The sequence below is a fragment of the Dendrobates tinctorius genome, unplaced genomic scaffold, assembly GCF_039654945.1.
Source record: "Dendrobates tinctorius isolate UK_male_01 unplaced genomic scaffold, ASM3965494v1 ptg000179l, whole genome shotgun sequence".
NCBI classification, from domain to species: Eukaryota; Metazoa; Chordata; class Amphibia; order Anura; family Dendrobatidae; genus Dendrobates; species Dendrobates tinctorius.
In genome coordinates this window covers 4399257-4418546 of record NW_027361846.1, presented here as the reverse complement: position 1 = coordinate 4418546, position 19290 = coordinate 4399257, and the positions used below count along the sequence as shown (strand labels likewise).

General features: G+C 54.8%; 1 protein-coding gene across 5 annotated transcripts in view; it reads right to left on the bottom strand.

Moving 5' to 3' along the window:
- Nucleotides 1-10509: 10509 nt before the first annotated feature.
- LOC141054869 (gap junction gamma-1 protein-like) overlaps nt 10510-19290 on the bottom strand; it is a 181252-nt gene continuing 172471 nt past the window's right edge. For all 5 annotated transcript variants that reach the window (XM_073551752.1, XM_073551756.1, XM_073551754.1 and 2 more), the window contains one exon: nt 10510-12628. In XM_073551752.1, the coding sequence (XP_073407853.1) occupies nt 11373-12608 (1236 nt within the window). In that variant the 5' untranslated portion in view covers nt 12609-12628 and the 3' untranslated portion in view covers nt 10510-11372. The remainder of the gene's footprint in view (nt 12629-19290) is intronic.

The window sequence follows — 19290 nt, the reverse complement described above, 5'->3', positions numbered from 1 at the left end:
TCTTTGCACAAGGCAGCCAGGTGACCTACCCCACCACACAACGCGCACTTCTGCACCTTGCAGTTGGCGCTGAAGTGGGTGGGGTCGCCGCACTTGTGGCAGTCCTTCGGTTGCCCCTGGTAGAAGACCAGGATCCTGTCCCTTCCCAGGAACGCCGAGGAAGGGATGTGGGTGACCGTGCCGCCGTAAACCTTCAATTTGACCATGAAGGTCCAGCCCCCCGACCAGATGCCAAACTCGTCCCTGTTCTTTTTTGGGACCTCAGTGACCTCCCCGTAACGGGAAAGCCACGTCATGATGTCCACGTCTGCGAGTGACTCGTTACATGTAACCACGGTCACTCGCTTGACGGAATTTTGGCGAGACACCGCTTGAGCCACGAAGTCTCACCATCCGGGCTCTTCTCGCACCAGCTCGTAGTTTGACCAGAAGAGCTCAAGCCCCTCTGGCCGCACGAAGCTGACGTCAAAGAAGCGGGACGCCGAAGGGTGTATCAGGGCAAAGATGTCATTCGCCCCGAAGCCCATCTTAAGGAGGAGCTCCACCACCTTGCTCCTAGGTGGACAAGCTTCACTGCCCCCCCACCTAAGACGGACCACATTCCTTCTTGGCGGCCCCTGCCCGGCTGTGGGGAGAGACCAAATAGTCCCTCCCTCCCTTTGATTTTGGAAGGCTGCTAGGCCATGTCTCTCTATCCAGAAAGACAGGTCCACTGTCCTCCCCTCTACCATGATCGATCTTTCTCCCCTTTGGAGGGCCTCCAGGAAACGGCGGTGCAAACCGCCGTCCCCAGAGCCCGGAGGCGGGGAGACCCCCCCGGAACCACCCCGACCCCCAGCCGCGGCCCCCGCATAATTACGTTGGGGCCTCGCAGCTGGGGGGGCAGACGGGCCAGCCCTCCCACCACTACCACCACTTGTGCCAGCACCCTCATTCACTCTCCCGTTCACTCTTTTATTATTTCCACTCGCTCCGGCACTCACTCCAGCATTTACTGCCACATTCACACTCGCACTCACTCCCTCATCCATATCGCTCACATCACCATTTATGTCCTCAAACAGCTCTTCAAAAATATCTCCTATCTCACTCCCAGATAGACCACTATTTACATTAGCAGACTTGGTGTTGCAGTACCCCTGCCTGCCTGCTGGGGGCCCTGACTGGCCAGTGCTCTGCTCCTTGGAGCTGCTGGCACTGCTCCAACTCTTGTCCAGGAGTGCCGCTGCCCCTTTAAATACCTCCGAGCAGAGCGCACTCAGTACGCCCTGCCCGAGCCTGGGAGCAGCAGCAGCTCCTGGGTTCTCTGGCTCCACTTTTTTTTCTTTTTGCGGTGTCTTTGCACTGAGGGCAGGGACGGCCACTGCCACCGCACCCTGCCCTCTGCTGTTCGCCCCCGCCGGCTTCCCAAGGAGCGCCAGAGCCCCCGCACCACCAGATGGAGGTAAGCGGGCTGGGGACCCCGACAACTCCCTACCGACTTTTGGGGGCACTATGCTGCTTGAGGGGGTAGGCGGGACAGGAGGCAGTGGGCCCGCCAAGGCCACGCCCCCCCCCGCCGGCCGCAGCCACCCCGGGAAGAGCAGTGACCCCTTGCGAGGCCACGCCCTCCCCAGGTGACGCGGGCACAGCGGGCGGGACAGCGGCCGAGGAGTACACGCCCCCCCGCATGCCGCAGCCTTTGCAGGCTGGGCAACACTCGGGGAGGCCACGCCCCCCTCACGGACCGTCACTGCGCCCCTGAACCCACCACTTGATGTTGGCAGGGCTAGCCACTCCTCCTCGTCGCCCAGCGGCGGTGGTGCCCCCAGCACGGACCCCTTTTTGGGTCTACACGCCGGGGACCCCGCTCTTGCCACGGGCGCCGTCAGAGGAGCTACCAGCCCCTTGCGTTTTTTTAGCTGCTGCTTTACAGCAGCCTCCACGCCCTTTCTAGGTCTCTGGACCCCCATAAGTGGACCAGACTTAACGGACCCGTGCGTGGGGGATCCAGAGACCCCAGCACTCACCGCCGGAGGTGCGGTCCTGGCTGTACCCGTGCTGAGCGCCAGGCCAGCCCCCCCTGCCACTGGGGACTGAGCCCGGACACCACTACTGCCAATACCGCCAGCGGCTGTTACACCACTGGCACCAGCACCGACCTCCATGTCGCTGCCTGAACCCTCACCGCTAGATGTGACGGTAAGGTCCAGGCACACATCACTCTGCCCGCGCCCCCCCGCTGCGGACCCACCACAGGGCCCGAGCCGGGGTGGGCAGCGGGTTCCATACAGCGGGACAGAGGGGCCCCGGAAAGAGGGACAAACATAAGTTTGTCAGCCACGGTGTTTTTTGGCTTGCGCTTGTTTTTTTTTCTTTTTCCTCTTTCTGGTTGCCCCGTCCTCAGGGCAGACCTCATCCCCAAAGAGCAGTGTGCCAAACCGCTCTGGGGACTCGATCTGCCTCACCTATTGTAGGATGAGGCAGCCCCCCTCACTACTACTGTCCCCACTTCCACCAGCCTCCCCCTCGCCCCCACTTTCCTCCGAGTAACTGGAGTCCGGTGGGAGAGCCACTTGCTCAGGGGCAACCCCGCTGCATGTTACCTGGGTGTTGTTGCTCACCAGGCCTTCAGGTGGGGCAGGCGTAGATGTTCCGCCATCCTCCTCCTCCTCTTGGCCCTCCACCTGGCAGAGGCATCCTGACCCCCCAGGAGACCCACCGGTCATGGCTCTAAACCGGTCATCGTTTTTCAGTTTCTCTGCGAAATGGCCGCTCCCACTCAGGATAGCCGCCCGTATCTCCTCCAAGGCCCTGATAGCCCGCTTCAGCCTCTCCACCGTGGCGGAGACCTCAGCTCGTCTCGAGGCGGGGAGCCGATTCTTAGCCACCGCTCGTGCTCCCCTTAACTCCTCCCGGAGTTTTCTCAGCTGTTTGGCGGCCTCCTCATATTCGCAGAGGTGCGCATGGATGTGGGAGGCGTAGATGTTAGATGGCTCTCCCTCAGCTCTGGAGCCCCAGATGTTGGGGGGCTCTGCCGCTGCACCTCTGCTCTGGGCCGCCACTCCTCCGGGAGGAGGAGCCGCCACGGTACCAGCTTCGGGGGGCCCGGTGTCCCGGGGCTCCTGGGTTCTGCGACCCCCTCTCTCCTGGCTCCGTCTCTTCCCCATCTCCCTGGGGCTGGCTGCACCCTGGCCTCCGGATGGTGCTGAGGCCCCCCACCCCCAGCTGGCTTGCCGGGGGATGGGAGCCAGGGGCACAGCCCCGGCGCTCAGTCCCAGGGAAAGTCCTCTTTCCTGGGAAGGGGGCAGATGGAAAGTCCTTGCAGGAAAAAACCTCCCTTCCCAGGAGCTTAGCAAGACCCTAGCCTGCAGACACTCAGCACAGATGCTCCTCCTCTTCCTGGGCGTGCTCTATCCTCCAGTCACCTCCAGAGCAGCAGTCACTATTCTGCTGTTACATCGTGTCAATGATTACTTCTCAGCATTTTCACGTTATTAGTGTTGGCCCAACGTTCAGTGCTGACCCCGTATTCGCAGTGTCAGTGCCAGTCCACATGTCAGAGTCTCTCACATGAATTGAAGCAGCCACAAGTGTATCCTCAAATATACAAGAAGTAATTTCCGAGACGCTGCAGGAGGTGCAGGACGCCTTGGAAGAAGGGGAGGTTTCTCTGATACGCTGCAGGAGGCGCGGGACGCCTTGGAAGAAGGGGAGGTTTCTCTGATACGCTGCAGGAGGCGCGGGACGCCTTGGAAGGGGAGGTTTCCCCGAGACACTGCTGGAGGCGCAGGACACCTTGGAAAAGGGGAGGTTTCCCCGAGACGCTGCAGGAGGCGCGGGATGCCTTGGAAAAGGGGAGGTTTCTCTGATACGCTGCAGGAGGCGCGGGACGCCTTGGAAAAGGGGAGGTTTCCCCGAGACGCTGCAGGAGGCGCGGGACGTCATTGAAGAAGGGGAGGTTTCCCCAAGACGCTGCAGGAGGCGCAGGACGCCTTGGAAGGGGAGGTTTCCCCGAGACGCTGCAGGAGGCGCGGGACGTCATTGAAGAAGGGGGGATTTCTCTGAGACGCTGCAGGAGGCGCGGGACGCCTTGGAAAAGGGCAGGTTTCTCTGATACGCTGCAGGAGGTGGGGGACGCCTTGGAAAAGGGGAGGTTTCCCCAAGACGCTGCAGGAGGCGCGGGACGTCATTGAAGAAGGGGAGGTTTCTCTGAGACGCTGCAGGAGGCGCGGGACGCCTTGGAAAAGGGCAGGTTTCTCTGATACGCTGCAGGAGGTGGGGGACGCCTTGGAAAAGGGGAGGTTTCCCCAAGACGCTGCAGGAGGCGTGGGACACCTTGGAAAAGGGGAGGTTTCTCTGATACGCTGCAGGAGGCGCGGGACGCCTTGGAAAAGGGGGTTTCCTCGAGACGCTGCAGGAGGCACGGGACGTCATTGAAGAAGGGGAGGTTTCTCTGATACACTGCAGGAGGCGCGGGACGCCTTGGAAAAGGGGAGGTTTCCCGGGATGCTGCAGGAGGTGCGGGACGCCTTGGAAGAAGGGGAGGTTTCCCCAAGACGCTGCAGGAGGTGCGGGACGCCTTGGAAGAAGGGGAGGTTTCCCCGAGACGCTGCAGGAGGCGCAGGACGCCTTGGAAGGGGAGGTTTCCCTGAGATGTTGCAGGAGGCGCGGGACGCCTTGGAAGAAGGGGAGGTTTCCTCGAGACGCTGCAGGAGGCGCGGGATGCCATTGAAGAAGGGGAGGTTTCCCCGAGACACTGCATGAGGCGCCGGACACCTTGGAAGAAGCGGAGGTTTCCCCGAGACACCGCAGGAGACGCCAGACACCTTGGAAGAAGGGGAGGTTTCCCCAAGACGCTGCAGAAGGCGCCGGACACCTTGGAAGGGGAGGTTTCCCCGAGACACTGCAGGAGGCGCAGGACGCCTTGGAAGGAGAGGTTTCCCTGAGACGCTGCAGAAGGCGCCGGACGCCATGGGAGAAGGGGAGGTTTCCCCGAGATGCTGCAGGAGGAGCAGGACGCCTTGGAAGGGGAGGTTTCCCTGAGACGCTGCAGGAGGCGCGGGATGCCATTGAAGAAGGGGAGGTTTTCCTGAGATGCTGCAGGAGGCGCGGGACGCCATTGAAGGGGAAGTTTCCCCGAGACGCTGCAGGAGGTGCAGGACGCCTTGGAAGAAGGGGAGGTTTCCCCGAGATGCTGCAGGAGGCGCGGGACGCCATGGAAGTGGAGGTTTCCCCGAGACGCTGCAGGAGGCGCAGGACGACTTGGAAGAAGGGGAGGTTTCCCCGAGACGCTGCAGGAGGCGCAGGACGCCTTGGAAGGGGAGGATTCCCTGAGATGCTGCAGGAGGCGCGGGATGCCATTGAAGAAGGGGAGGTTTCCCCGAGACGCTGCAGGATGCGCGGCTGCAGGAGGCGCGGGACGCCATTGAAGAAGGGGAGGTTTCCCCGAGACGCTGCAGGAGGCGCGGGACGCCTTGGAAGAAGGGGAGGTTTCCCCGAGACACTGCAGGAGGCGCGGGACGCCTTGGAAGAAGGGGAGGTTTCCCTGAGATGCTGCAGGAGGCGCAGGACGCCTTGGAAGGGGAGGTTTCCCTGAGACGCTGCAGGAGGCGCGGGACGCCTTGGAAGTGGAGGTTTCCCCGAGATGCTGCAGGAGGCGCAGGACGACTTGGAAGAAGGGGAGATTTCCCCGAGACACTGCAGGAGGCGCAGGATGCCTTGGAAGGGGAGGATTCCCTGAGACGCTGCAGGAGGCGTGGGATGCCATTGAAGAAGGGGAGGTTTCCCCAAGACGCTGCAGGAGGCGCGGGACGCCTTGGAAGGGTAGGTTTCCCTGAGACTCTGCAGAAGGCGCCGGATGCCTTGGAAGGGGAGGTTTCCCTGAGACGCTGCAGGAGGCGCGGGACGCAATTGAAGGGGAGGTTTCCCCGAGACGCTGCAGGAGGCGAGGGACGCCTTGGAAGAAGGGGAGGTTTCCCCGAGACACTGCAGGAGGCGCGGGACGCCTTGGAAGAAGGGGAGGTTTCCCTGAGACGCTGCAGGAGGCGCAGGACACCTTGGAAGGGGAGGTTTCCCCAAAAAGCTGCAGGAGGCGCAGGACGCCTTGGAAGGGGAGGTTTCCCTGAGACGCTGCAGAAGGCGCCGGACGCCTTGGAAGGGGAGGTTTCCCTGAGACGCTGCAGGAGGCGTGGGACGCCATTGAAGAAGGGGAGGTTTCCCCGAGACGCTGCAGGAGGCGCGGGACGCCTTGGAAGAAGGGGAGGTTTCCCCGAGACACTGCAGGAGGCGCGGGACGCCTTGGAAGAAGGGGAGGTTTCCCTGAGACGCTGCAGGAGGCGCAGGACGCCTTGGAAGGGGAGGTTTCCCTGAGACGCTGCAGGAGGTGCGGGACGCCTTGGAAGTGGTTTCCCCGAGACGCTGCAGGAGGCGCAGGACGACTTGGAAGAAGGGGAGGTTTCCCCGAGACACTGCAGGAGGCGCAGGACGCCTTGGAAGGGGAGGATTCCCTGAGACGCTGCAGGAGGCGCGGGATGCCATTGAAGAAGGGGAGGTTTTCTCGAGACGCTTCAGGAGGCGTGGGACGCCTTGGAAGAAGGGTAGGTTTCCCTGAGACGCTGCAGAAGGCGCCGGATGCCTTGGAAGGGGAGGTTTCCCTGAGACGCTGCAGGAGGCGCGGGACGCAATTGAAGAAGGGGAGGTTTCCCTGAGACGTTGCAGGAGGCGCGGGACGCCTTGGAAGAAGGGGAGGTTTCCTCGAGACGCTGCAGGAGGCGCGGGACGCCATTGAAGAAGGGGAGGTTTCCCCGAGACACTGCATGAGGCGCCGGCACCTTGGAAGAAGCGGAGGTTTCCCCGAGACACCGCAGGAGACGCCAGACACCTTGGAAGAAGGGGAGGTTTCCCCAAGACGCTGCAGGAGGCGCAGGACGCCTTGGAAGGGGAGGTTTCCCCGAGACGCTGCAGGAGGCGCAGGACACCTTGGAAGAAGGAGAGGTTTCCCTGAGACGCTGCAGAAGGCGCCGGACGCCTTGGGAGAAGGGGAGGTTTCCCCGAGACGCTGCAGGAGGAGCAGGACGCCTTGGAAGGGGAGGTTTCCCTGAGACGCTGCAGGAGGCGCGGGACGCCATTGAAGAAGGGGAGGTTTTCCTGAGATGCTGCAGGAGGCGCGGGACGCCATTGAAGAAGGGGAGGTTTCCCCGAGACGCTGCAGTAGGCGCAGGACGCCTTGGAAGAAGGGGAGGTTTCCCCGAGACGCTGCAGGAGGCGCGGGACGCCATGGAAGTGGGTTTCCCCGAGACGCTGCAGGAGGCGCAGGACGACTTGGAAGAAGGGGAGGTTTCCCCGAGCCGCTGCAGGAGGCGCAGGACGCCTTGGAAGGGGAGGATTCCCTGAGATGCTGCAGGAGGCGCGGGATGCCATTGAAGAAGGGGAGGTTTCCCCGAGACGCTGCAGGATGCGCGGGACGCCTTGGAAGAAGGGTAGGTTTCCCTGAGACGCTGCAGAAGGCGCCGGACGCCTTGGAAGGGGAGGTTTCCCTGAGACGCTGCAGGAGGCGCGGGACGCAATTGAAGGGGAGGTTTCCCCGAGACGCTGCAGGAGGCGAGGGACGGCTTGGAAGGGGAGGTTTCCCCGAGACACTGCAGGAGGCGCGGGACGCCTTGGAAGAAGGGGAGGTTTCCCTGAGACGCTGCAGGAGGCGCAGGACGCCTTGTAAGGGGAGGTTTCCCCGAGACGCTGCAGGAGGCGCAGGACGCCTTGGAAGGGGAGGTTTCCCTGAGACGCTGCAGAAGGCGCCGGACGCCTTGGAAGGGGAGGTTTCCCTGAGACACTGCAGGAGGCGCAGGACGCCATTGAAGGGGAGGTTTCCCCGAGACACTACAGGAGGCGCGGGACGCCTTGGAAGAAGGGGAGGTTTCCCTGAGACGCTGCAGGAGGCGCAGGACGCCTTGGAAGGGGAGGTTTCCCTGAGACGCTGCAGGAGGCGCGGGACGCCTTGGAAGTGGTTTCTCCGAGACGCTGCAGGAGGCGCAGGACGACTTGGAAGAAGGGGAGGTTTCCCCGAGACACTGCAGGAGGCGCAGGACGCCTTGGAAGGGGAGGATTCCCTGAGACGCTGCAGGAGGCACGGGATGCCATTGAAGAAGGGGAGGTTTCCCTGAGACGCTGCAGGAGGCGCGGGACGCCTTGGAAGAAGGGTAGGTTTCCCTGAGACGCTGCAGAAGGCGCCGGACGCCTTGGAAGGGGAGGTTTCCCTGAGACGCTGCAGGAGGCGCGGGACGCAATTGAAGAAGGGGAGGTTTCCCTGAGACGCTGCAGGAGGCGAGGGACGCCTTGGAAGGGGAGGTTTCCCCGAGATGCTGCAGGAGGCGAGGGACGCCTTGGAAGAAGGGGAGGTTTCCCCGAGACACTGCAGGAGGCGCAGGACGCCTTGGAAGGGGAGGTTTCCCCGAGACACTGCAGGAGGCGCAGGACGCCTTGGAAGAAAGGGAGGTTTCCCCAAGACGCTGCAGGAGGCGCAGGACGCCTTGGAAGGGGAGGTTTCCCTGAGACGCTGCAAGAGGCGCAGGACGCCATTGAAGAAGGGGAGGTTTCCCCGAGATGTCGCTCAGGCGTGCGGCCTTCTGCTCCTCTCGCATGGACTCCAGGAAATATTTCTTATATATTTTTTGTACTTTATTGGATACAAATATTTCTATTTGAAGGATCCATTTGTCAGGTTCGTCAACGTACATGAGACCAAGCCGTGTTGGGTCATTGAGGGAAAGGAGTGAGTCTGAGAAGTGAGAATATATAAAGTCCTCACGCCCCTGGACAAGGTCAGGTTACTATATGAATAAAATTGGCACTCAACATAAGAGAATCCAGAGAAGATTTATATTGCAAAAAAAAAATTGACAAAAAGACGTTTCGGTCCCACATGGACCTTCATGAGTCCGACTGAAGAAGGCAAGGATGGAAGAGTAGTAAGTACATAACCAGTTGAAACTGCAAGCCACTAGTGGTGGACGCCGCGTTGGTGCAAGCAGGACACTGTGCATACTAAATTCCTCTTTAGGACCCTATATAGGGCCTGTGCTGTGCACCTACTGGTCACCTTTACAGGCTTGCAGTTTCAACCAGGTAGGTACTTACCTGACTTCCATCCTTGCCTTCTGCAGTTGGACTGACTAAGGTCCACGTAGGACCGAAACTGCAATAAAAATCTTCTCTGGATTCTCTTTTAAGTGGAGTGCCAAGTTTTATTCATTTATTCACTGGCCTGGGAACCTACTTGTGCAAGACTTTACATGGCTGTGCTACGTCTCACACCACACAAGGTCTGGTTACTGTCATGTCAGTATCGTGCCAACAAGAATCATTTCAGACTTCTTTCCCCATGTCACAAAGCAGTCAGCGCTCAGCCGCCGTCCTGTACACTGATACTCATTAACTCCACAGAAAGTGTTGCTGCTCGTGGAGGATTCTCCTGACATTTTTTGGTCCATAAACAGCTGACAACCCAGCAGAGGATCTCAGTGTGGAAAGTTGTCATTATTGAGAACTGGACATCCATCAGAAATTGATAAAATGACAGGAAGAAAATTGGTGCTGGAGGCTGCAAGAGGCCAAGAGCAACATTAAAGGAGCTGCAGGGATTTCAGACCAGTCCGGGTTGTGTCCTACATGTGATAACAATCTCCCGTATTCTTCATATGTACGGCCTGTGGGGTCATGGGGGAAGATGGAAGATGTTTTTTAGGCCATGTTCACACGCTCAGTATTTTACCTCTGTATTTGTAAGCCAAAACCAGGAGTGGGTGAAAAAATCCAGAAGTCGTGACGAGTTTCTTTTACACTTTTCCTCTGATTGTTCAAATACTGATAAAATATTGACCAAATACTGAAAGTGAGAACATGGCCTCACAAAGAACATCCAGGCCGGCTATGTGTAACCAAAAGCTCCATCATGTCGGCCAGAAGCAGGAAATGTGTTCTGTGTGATGAGACTGAGGGGAAACGTTATCGCCATAATACCAGAAGGCACATAGCCGACACTGGTCATCACCTGAAGATCCCCATCCCCACAGTGAGGCATGGTGGGGACAGCATTGTGCTCTGGGGCTTTAGTCAGAAAGAAAAATTATGGACAGTTACAAGTAGTCAATTTTGCAACAAAACATTCTGCCTCTGCTGAAAAGTTGAAGATGAGGAATTTCACTTTTCAAAGTGACAAAGCCTCTAAGCGACCTCATATCACCAAAAGAACAGCTTCTCCAGAAGAAGATGGAAATTCTGGAATGGCCAAGCCAAAGCCTAGACCTGAGTCCAAGGGACAATCTGTGGTGACCTGAAGAGGGCGCTGTACACAGGAAATGCCCCTGCAACCTGACAGATGTGGAGCTGCTTCAAGGAAAAGGGGGCAAAGATCGCCAATTCTAGATGTGCCGCACTGAGAGATTCAGACCCACAAAAAATGAATTCTGACAGAAATTCATAGGGAAGTGCAATAATGTCTTAGTGTAAGCATGCAGATGCATGCAACAGCATTGTTTTACGGTTTTATTTTTTCACCTTAAAAGATTTGCTTGTTAATACGTTCTTTACAGGTTATGGGCAACATTAAAAGGGGGAAAAGTTCTCTAATAAATCTTACATTTTCTTACATGATGACAAAAACTTTGGAGTTTAGGCTTTGTGTAGACATTTTATATCCACGGTACATGTATAGACACTGCACAGTACAACGTCTTATATGTAGTCCATTCTCAGTATCACTTCTGGCTAGGTATGGCCAAGGGAGACTTCGGGATTGCCCCTTCCCTCCAGAACACTGTAAGTGGTGCTGTACTGGGCATGGGAGTTGTTTCCGTGCCCATTACGGTTCCTGTTGTCACAGGATGGATCTGCTCTTGATCATGTGACCTGTGCTGTGCACATGGCTCATGTTAGGGATCTTCTCTATTTTGTTAGTCACCCGCCGTTAGTCATGGTGGTGGAGGTAGGGTGTATGACTTACACTATTTTAACCCCTAACACCCTGGGAATGATGAGAAGGTGTTGGGAATTTTCACTTTCATTGATTTTTTTTAATAAAAACAGAAATACAAATAATTACAATTAGAAAAAAAATAACAGAACATTTCCCAGTCTGTACCCCAATAATGTGCAAGCGTCCAGCTGACTGCTGAACTTGGGTCACCACCGCTCAGATTAAACCTCAGTATTCCGGCGGGACCCATTCTTCCCACACCCTGAGTGATAAGTTCCAACCTCCCCCCATGATATTATGCAATTATTGCTATTTGCTGGTTAGAAGGGTAGGTATGCAAGATGCTGGATGAGTCAGTATCTGTTAGGTGGAGCTTAGAGGTCGGAGGAGCTGATCCTGGCTTTTTGCTCCATATTCCAGGTTATATCCATACAGAGGTCTTGCCGTCTTTGCTGCTGGTGCTGCCTTTATCTGAGCCGGCTTTAGGCCTCGCTCCTTGCTTCTCATGAGCAGTATTGACTCTGTTCTGTTCCACCACTGTCCCCCCAGACGTTGGACTGCTGGTCCGAGATGGTTGGCTATTGACCTGAGAATTATAGCTCTGGAAGGCGATGTCCAGTTGCTCCTGGGCCACTCTCAAATGTTTATGTAATGAGGTGAGATCTGAGGGCAGGTTGTCATCAGGGCTCGTACATTGATGCTCTTGGGCCACGTTGGCCAAGTTCTGTTCATGCGCCATGGTGTTGTTTGGGAGTTTGGTAGACTTGTCAGATTTGACCACCATATTGTACTCTGGGGGACACGTCATGTTCTTTGGGTAGGAGTAGTTGTAGGGTGGCTGTCTGGTGGTGTTAGTCCTCCTGTTACGGATTGCATCTCTTATGGTGCCGATGCCAAGGTGAAACATCTCACAGATATTGAGAACCAGGCACAGGCAGCTGACAACATACATGATCAGGAGGAAAATTGTCTTCTCCGTGGGTCGAGACACAAAGCAGTCCACGATGTGCGGACATGGCAATGTGCTGCATTTAAAATAAGGGAGAACTCGGAAGCCATATAAGAAATATTGTCCAGCCAAGAAGCCAACTTCAAAGAAGGCCCTGGAGAGGAGCTGAAAGACATAGATCTTCATCAGACCCTCCTCCTTGATCCGCCTGCGTCCATCGTGCTTCTTGCTCTCCTTTTCTTTACTCTTAACCTTCTCGGCTTCTGCTGGAGGTTCATAGATCATGGGCTCTTGCTCTTCATCTTCCGGATCATCTCCATTCTCATCAGTCCTCCATCTTGTGAAGGTTTTCTTCTTATGCTTGGTCTCATGTTTCCACCTTTCGTCTTCTGACATCCGGGCGATCCTGTGAATGGCGTAGCCCAGATACATGACGGATGGAGCTGATATCATTATGATCTGGAAGACCCAGAAGCGCACGTGCGACAGCGGAGCAAAAGAGTCATAGCAGACGTTGTCACAGCCCGGCTGCTTCGTGTTGCAGGTGAATTTACTTTGCTCGTCTGAGTATATGGATTCTCCGCCCACGGCCGTCAGCACGATCCGGAATACGATGAGGACGGTCAGCCATACCTTCCCCACAAAGGTGGAGTGATTGTGGATTTCTTCTAGGAGACGGGTTAAGAAACTCCAGCTCATATTGGGCATAAGGGCTAATCATTTATAACCTGCAGAGAGCAGAGACAGGTGATGAGACAAGTGGCAGCAGCAGCAATAATCATCATCTATCATTAATCAGCAATAATCATCATCCATCATTAATCATCAATAATCATCATCCATCATTAATCAATAATCATCATCCATCATTAATCCGCAATAATCAGTCATAATGCAGGTTCATCGTTAATATCATCGTCAGTCTTCATCCGCTAATAAGTGCGGAGTCAGCAGTGCTGAGAAAAAGGGGCGCAAATTGCACATGGCCGATTTAAGAAGTAAATTACGTGGCTCCTCTGTCATGTGACACAGCAGCTTCCAAAACTGGATCATCACAGAGGTGCAAATGCAGCACCCTCTAATCCACACACCTCCAGAGTTGCAAACTAAAAGAAACACTAAAATATACTGTAATGTGCTATTAAATCATATGTTATGTAGCTAAACTACTTGCTGCAGCTCTAGAGGTGACTGGAGAATAAAAGAATGTAACATAATAGTGAGTGCAGCTCTGGAGGATCTCAGCGTTATCTTTGGTGTTTGTGCTGTGATTTGTGACAGATCACAATTAGTTATAAGTGAACTTGCTCTGATAATATGTTCGAGTCCCTGCGGCTGCAAGATTCACAGCTGTGAGCAGCAACACATGCAGCCGCAGGGACCGAACATGACATCCGAGCGCCCGTCGGGTAACCAGAGCGTTCCTCACTCATCACATATCATCTCAGGCCCCCCACATCCTCCTCCGGGGGCTTCTCTGTCCTCATCTACATCCAAAGACATTAATATGGAGAAAGTATGTGCCCCCCACATCCACCTCCGGGGGCTTCACTGTCCTCATCTACATCCATAGTCATTAATATGGAGAAAGTATGTGCCCCCCAAATCCACCTCCAGGGGCTTCTCTGTCCTCATCTACATCCATAGACATTAATATGGAGAAAGTATGTGCCCCCCACATCCTCCTCCGGGGGCTTCACTGTCCTCATCTACATCCATAGACATTAATATGGAGAAAGTATGTGCCCCCCACATCCACCTCCGGGGGCTTCACTGTCCTCATCTACATCCATAGACATTAATATGGAGAAAGTATGTGCCCCCACATCCACCTCCGGGGACTTCACTGTCCTCATCTACATCCATAGACATTAATATGGAGAAAGTATGTGCCCCCCACATCCACCTCCGGGGGATTCACTGTCCTCATCTACATCCATAGACATTAATATGGAGAAAGTATGTGCCCCCCACATCCACCTCCGGGGGCTTCACTGTCCTCATCTACATCCATAGACATTAATATGGAGGAAAGAATGTGCCCCCCACATCCACCTCCGGGGGCTTCACTGTCCTCATCTACATCCATAGTCATTAATATGGAGAAAGTATGTGCCCCCAAATCCACCTCCAGGGGCTTCTCTGTCCTCATCTACATCCATAGACATTAATATGGAGAAAGTATGTGCCCCCCACATCCTCCTCCGGGGGCTTCACTGTCCTCATCTACATCCATAGACATTAATATGGAGAAAGTATGTGCCCCCCACATCCACCTCCGGGGGCTTCACTGTCCTCATCTACATCCATAGACATTAATATGGAGAAAGTATGTGCCCCCACATCCACCTCCGGGGACTTCACTGTCCTCATCTACATCCATAGACATTAATATGGAGAAAGTATGTGCCCCCCACATCCACCTCCGGGGGCTTCACTGTCCTCATCTACATCCATAGACATTAATATGGAGAAAGTATGTGCCCCCCACATCCACCTCCGGGGGCTTCACTGTCCTCATCTACATCCATAGACATTAATATGGAGGAAAGTATGTGCCCCCCACATCCTCCTCCGGGGGCTTCACTGCCCTCATCTATATCCATAGACATTAATATGGAGAAAGTATGTGCCCCCACATCCACCTCCGGGGGCTTCACTGTCCTCATCTACATCCATAGACATTAATATGGAGAAAGTATGTGCCCCCACATCCACCTCCGGGGACTTCACTGTCCTCATCTACATCCATAGACATTAATATGGAGAAAGTATGTGCCCCCCACATCCACCTAATGCATTTGGACTCTGTTTTCTGTGGTCTATTAATACCCAAAAAGACAACACTTGCTCCTATCTGCTGGTTATACAGGAGGTTTCTCTAGGTCTCCATGTAATAGCCTGTCTTTTATATATTGTACATTTATAGCCTGTGAATTATATTAAGCACTATCTTTTTCATCTCTTTTTTTGCTTGTTTTCCCACCTGTAGTTTATAAGGGTCATTTAGGGCGAGTCTGGGAGAGCTGCCGCGGAGTGGGGGCGCCAAATAATCGTATCTTTTAGGGTGCCAACCTCCACTGTCAGGAAGGGATAGCAGGCTAGCGAAGGTTATTATTGTATAGAGTTTGTAATTGTCTTATTTCACTAGGGGGGTATTTTTTTTACCTCAACTTATTAAAGTTTCATGTTTATAAAAGGGATTATATGATTGCACTTATGGTCGCTATGAGCAACAGTTTTCTTTGTAGACAGTTGTGGTAACTGAGGCCGATTATTCTCATCATTTCTGTGGTGTTATCCTCCTTCTGTAAAGCTGGAAATAACACAATTTATTACCGCGCCGACACAGACCCCCCTCTGACACAGACTGCAGGGAGAGCCCGGAATCAGGAACGTCTCATTGTCTGGCATGAACCATCTCATTAACTTAAAAATTCAAACACAGATTAAAAAAAGAAACACAGGACGGATTTCTCCAACCCAGGCACCATGTTAATCAGTGTAACAGCGCCAACCTGACAATGCTGGCTCTGACGGGATGATGTGGGATATTAGGGGTAGTAGTCTGGTGGCTCTGACTGACGGGATGATGTGGGATATTAGTGGTAGTAGTCCGGTGGCTCTGGCTGATGGGATGATGTGGGATATTAGGGGTAGTAGTCCGGTGGCTCTGGCTGATGGGATGATGTGGAATATTAGGGGTAGTAGTCCGGTGGCTCTGGCTGATGGGATGATGTGGGATATTAGGGGTAGTAGTCCGGTGGCTCTGGCTGACGGGATGATGTGGGATATTAGGGGTAGTAGTCCGGTGGCTCTGGCTGATGGGATGATGTGGGATATTAGTGGTAGTAGTCCGGTGGCTCTGGCTGATGGGATGATGTGGGATATTAGGGGTAGTAGTCCGGTAGCTCTGGCTGATGGGATGATGTGGGATATTAGTGGTAGTAGTCCGGTGGCTCTGGCTGATGGGATGATGTGGGATATTAGGGGTAGTAGTCCGGTAGATCTGACGGGATGATGTGGGATATTAGGGGTAGTAGTCCGGTGGCTCTGACGGGATGATGTGGGATATTAGGGGTAGTAGTCCGGTAGCTCTGGCTGACGGGATGATGTGGGATATTAGGGGTAGTAGTCCGGTGGCTCTGGCTGATGGGATGATGTGGGATATTAGTGGTAGTAGTCCGGTAGCTCTGGCTGATGGGATGATGTGGGATATTAGTGGTAGTAGTCCGGTGGCTCTGGCTGATGGGATGATGTGGGATATTAGTGGTAGTAGTCCGGTAGCTCTGGCTGATGGGATGATGTGGGATATTAGTGGTAGTAGTCCGGTGGCTCTGGCTGATGGGATGATGTGGGATATTAGTGGTAGTAGTCCGGTAGCTCTGGCTGATGGGATGATGTGGGATATTAGTGGTAGTAGTCCGGTGGCTCTGGCTGATGGGATGATGTGGGATATTAGGGGTAGTAGTCCGGTAGCTCTGGCTGACGGGATGATGTGGGATATTAGGGGTAGTAGTCCGGTGGCTCTGGCTGATGGGATGATGTGGGATATTAGTGGTAGTAGTCCGGTAGCTCTGGCTGATGGGATGATGTGGGATATTAGTGGTAGTAGTCCGGTAGCTCTGGCTGACGGGATGATGTGGGATATTAGGGGTAGTAGTCCGGTGGCTCTGGCTGATGGGATAATGTGGGATATTAGGAGTAGTAGTCTGGTGGCTCTGGCTGACGGGATAATGTGGGATATTAGTGGTAGTAGTCCGGTAGCTCTGGCTGACGGGATGATGTGGGATATTAGTGGTAGTAGTCCGGTGGCTCTGGCTGATGTGGGATATTAGTGGTAGTAGTCCGGTAGCTCTGGCTGATGGGATGATGTGGGATATTAGTGGTAGTAGTCCGGTAGCTCTGGCTGACGGGATGATGTGGGATATTAGGGGTAGTAGTCCGGTGGCTCTGACGGGATGATGTGGGATATTAGGGGTAGTAGTCCGGTAGCTCTGGCTGACGGGATGATGTGGGATATTAGGGGTAGTAGTCCGGTGGCTCTGGGTGATGGGATGATGTGGGATATTAGGAGTAGTAGTCCGGTGGCTCTGGCTGATGGGATGATGTGGGATATTAGTGGTAGTAGTCCGGTAGCTCTGGCTGACGGGATGATGTGGGATATTAGTGGTAGTAGTCCGGTGGCTCTGGCTGATGGGATGATGTGGGATATTAGTGGTAGTAGTCCGGTAGCTCTGGCTGACGGGATGATGTGGGATATTAGGGGTAGTAGTCCGGTGGCTCTGGCTGATGGAATGATGTGGGATATTAGGGGTAGTAGTCCGGTGGCTCTGACGGGATGATGTGGGATATTAGGGGTAGTAGTCCGGTAGCTCTGGCTGACGGGATGATGTGGGATATTAGGGGTAGTAGTCCGGTGGCTCTGGGTGATGGGATGATGTGGGATATTAGGAGTAGTAGTCCGGTGGCTCTGGCTGATGGGATGATGTGGGATATTAGTGGTAGTAGTCCGGTAGCTCTGGCTGACGGGATGATGTGGGATATTAGTGGTAGTAGTCCGGTGGCTCTGGCTGATGGGATGATGTGGGATATTAGTGGTAGTAGTCCGGTAGCTCTGGCTGATGGGATGATGTGGGATATTAGTGGTAGTAGTCCGGTAGCTCTGGCTGACGGGATGATGTGGGATATTAGGGGTAGTAGTCCGGTGGCTCTGGCTGATGGGATGATGTGGGATATTAGGGGTAGTAGTCTGGTGGCTCTGGCTGATGGGATGATGTGGGATATTAGGGGTAGTAGTCCGGTGGCTCTGGCTGACGGGATGATGTGGGATATTAGTGGTAGTAGTCCGGTAGCTCTGGCTGATGGGATGATGTGGGATATTAGTGGTAGTAGTCCGGTGGCTCTGGCTGATGGGATGATGTGGGATATTAGGGGTAGTAGTCCGGTGGCTCTGGCTGACGGGATGATGTGGGATATTAGGGGTAGTAGTCTGGTGGCTCTGGCTGATGGGATGATGTGGGATATTAGGGGTAGTAGTCCGGTGGCTCTGGCTGACGGGATGATGTGGGATATTAGTGGTAGTAGTCCGGTAGCTCTGGCTGATGGGATGATGTGGGATATTAGGGGTAGTAGTCCGGTGGCTCTGGCTGACGGGATGATGTGGGATATTAGGGGTAGTAGTCCGGTGGCTCTGGCCGAAGGGATGATGTGGGATATCAGTGGCAGTAGTCCGGTGGCTCTGGCCGATGGGATGATGTGGGATATTAGTGGTAGTAGTCCGGTGGCTCTGGCCGACGGGATGATGTGGGATATTAGTGGTAGTAGTCCGGTAGCTCTGGCTGACGGGATGATGTGGGATATTAGTGGTAGTAGTCCGGTGGCTCTGGCTGATGGGATGATGTGTGATATTAGGGGTAGTAGTCCGGTGGCTCTGGCTGACGGGATGATGTGGGATATTAGTGGTAGTAGTCCGGTGGCTCTGGCTGACGGGATGCTGTGGGATATTAGGGGTAGTAGTCTGGTATCTCTGGCTGACGGGATGATGTGGGATATTAGGGGTAGTAGTCCGGTAGCTCTGGCTGACGGGATGATGTGGGATATTAATGGTAGTAGTCCGGTGGCTCTGGCTGATGGGATGATGTGGGATATTAGGGGTAGTAGTCCGGTGGCTCTGGCTGACGGGATGATGTGGGATATTAGGGGTAGTAGTCCGGTGGCTCTGGCTGATGGGATGATGTGGGATATTAGGGGTAGTAGTCTGGTATCTCTGGCTGACGGGATGATGTGGGATATTAGGGGTAGTAGTCCGGTAGCTCTGGCTGACGGGATGATGTGGGATATTAATGGTGGTAGTCCGGTGGCTCTGGCTGACGGGATGATGTGGGATATTAGGGGTAGTAGTCCGGTGGCTCTGGCTGACGGGATGATGTGGGATATTAGTGGTAGTAGTCCGGTGGCTCTGGCTGACGGGATGATGTGGGATATTAGTGGTAGTAGTCCGGTGGCTCTGGCTGATGGGATGATGTGGGATATTACGGGTAGTAGTCCTGTGGCTCTGGCTGATGGGATGATGTGGGATATTAGGGGTAGTAGTCCGGTGGCTCTGGCTGACGGGATGATGTGGGATATTAGGGGTAGTAGTCCGGTAGCTCTGGCTGACGGGATGATGTGGGATATTAGTGGTAGTTGTCCGGTGGCTCTGGCTGACGGGATGATGTGGGATATTAGGGGTAGTAGTCCGGTGGCTCTGGCTGACGGGATGATGTGGGATATTAGTGGTAGTTGTCCGGTGGCTCTGGCTGACGGGATGATGTGGGATATTAGGGGTAGTAGTCCGGTGGCTCTGGCTGACGGGATGATGTGGGATATTAGGGGTAGTAGTCCGGTA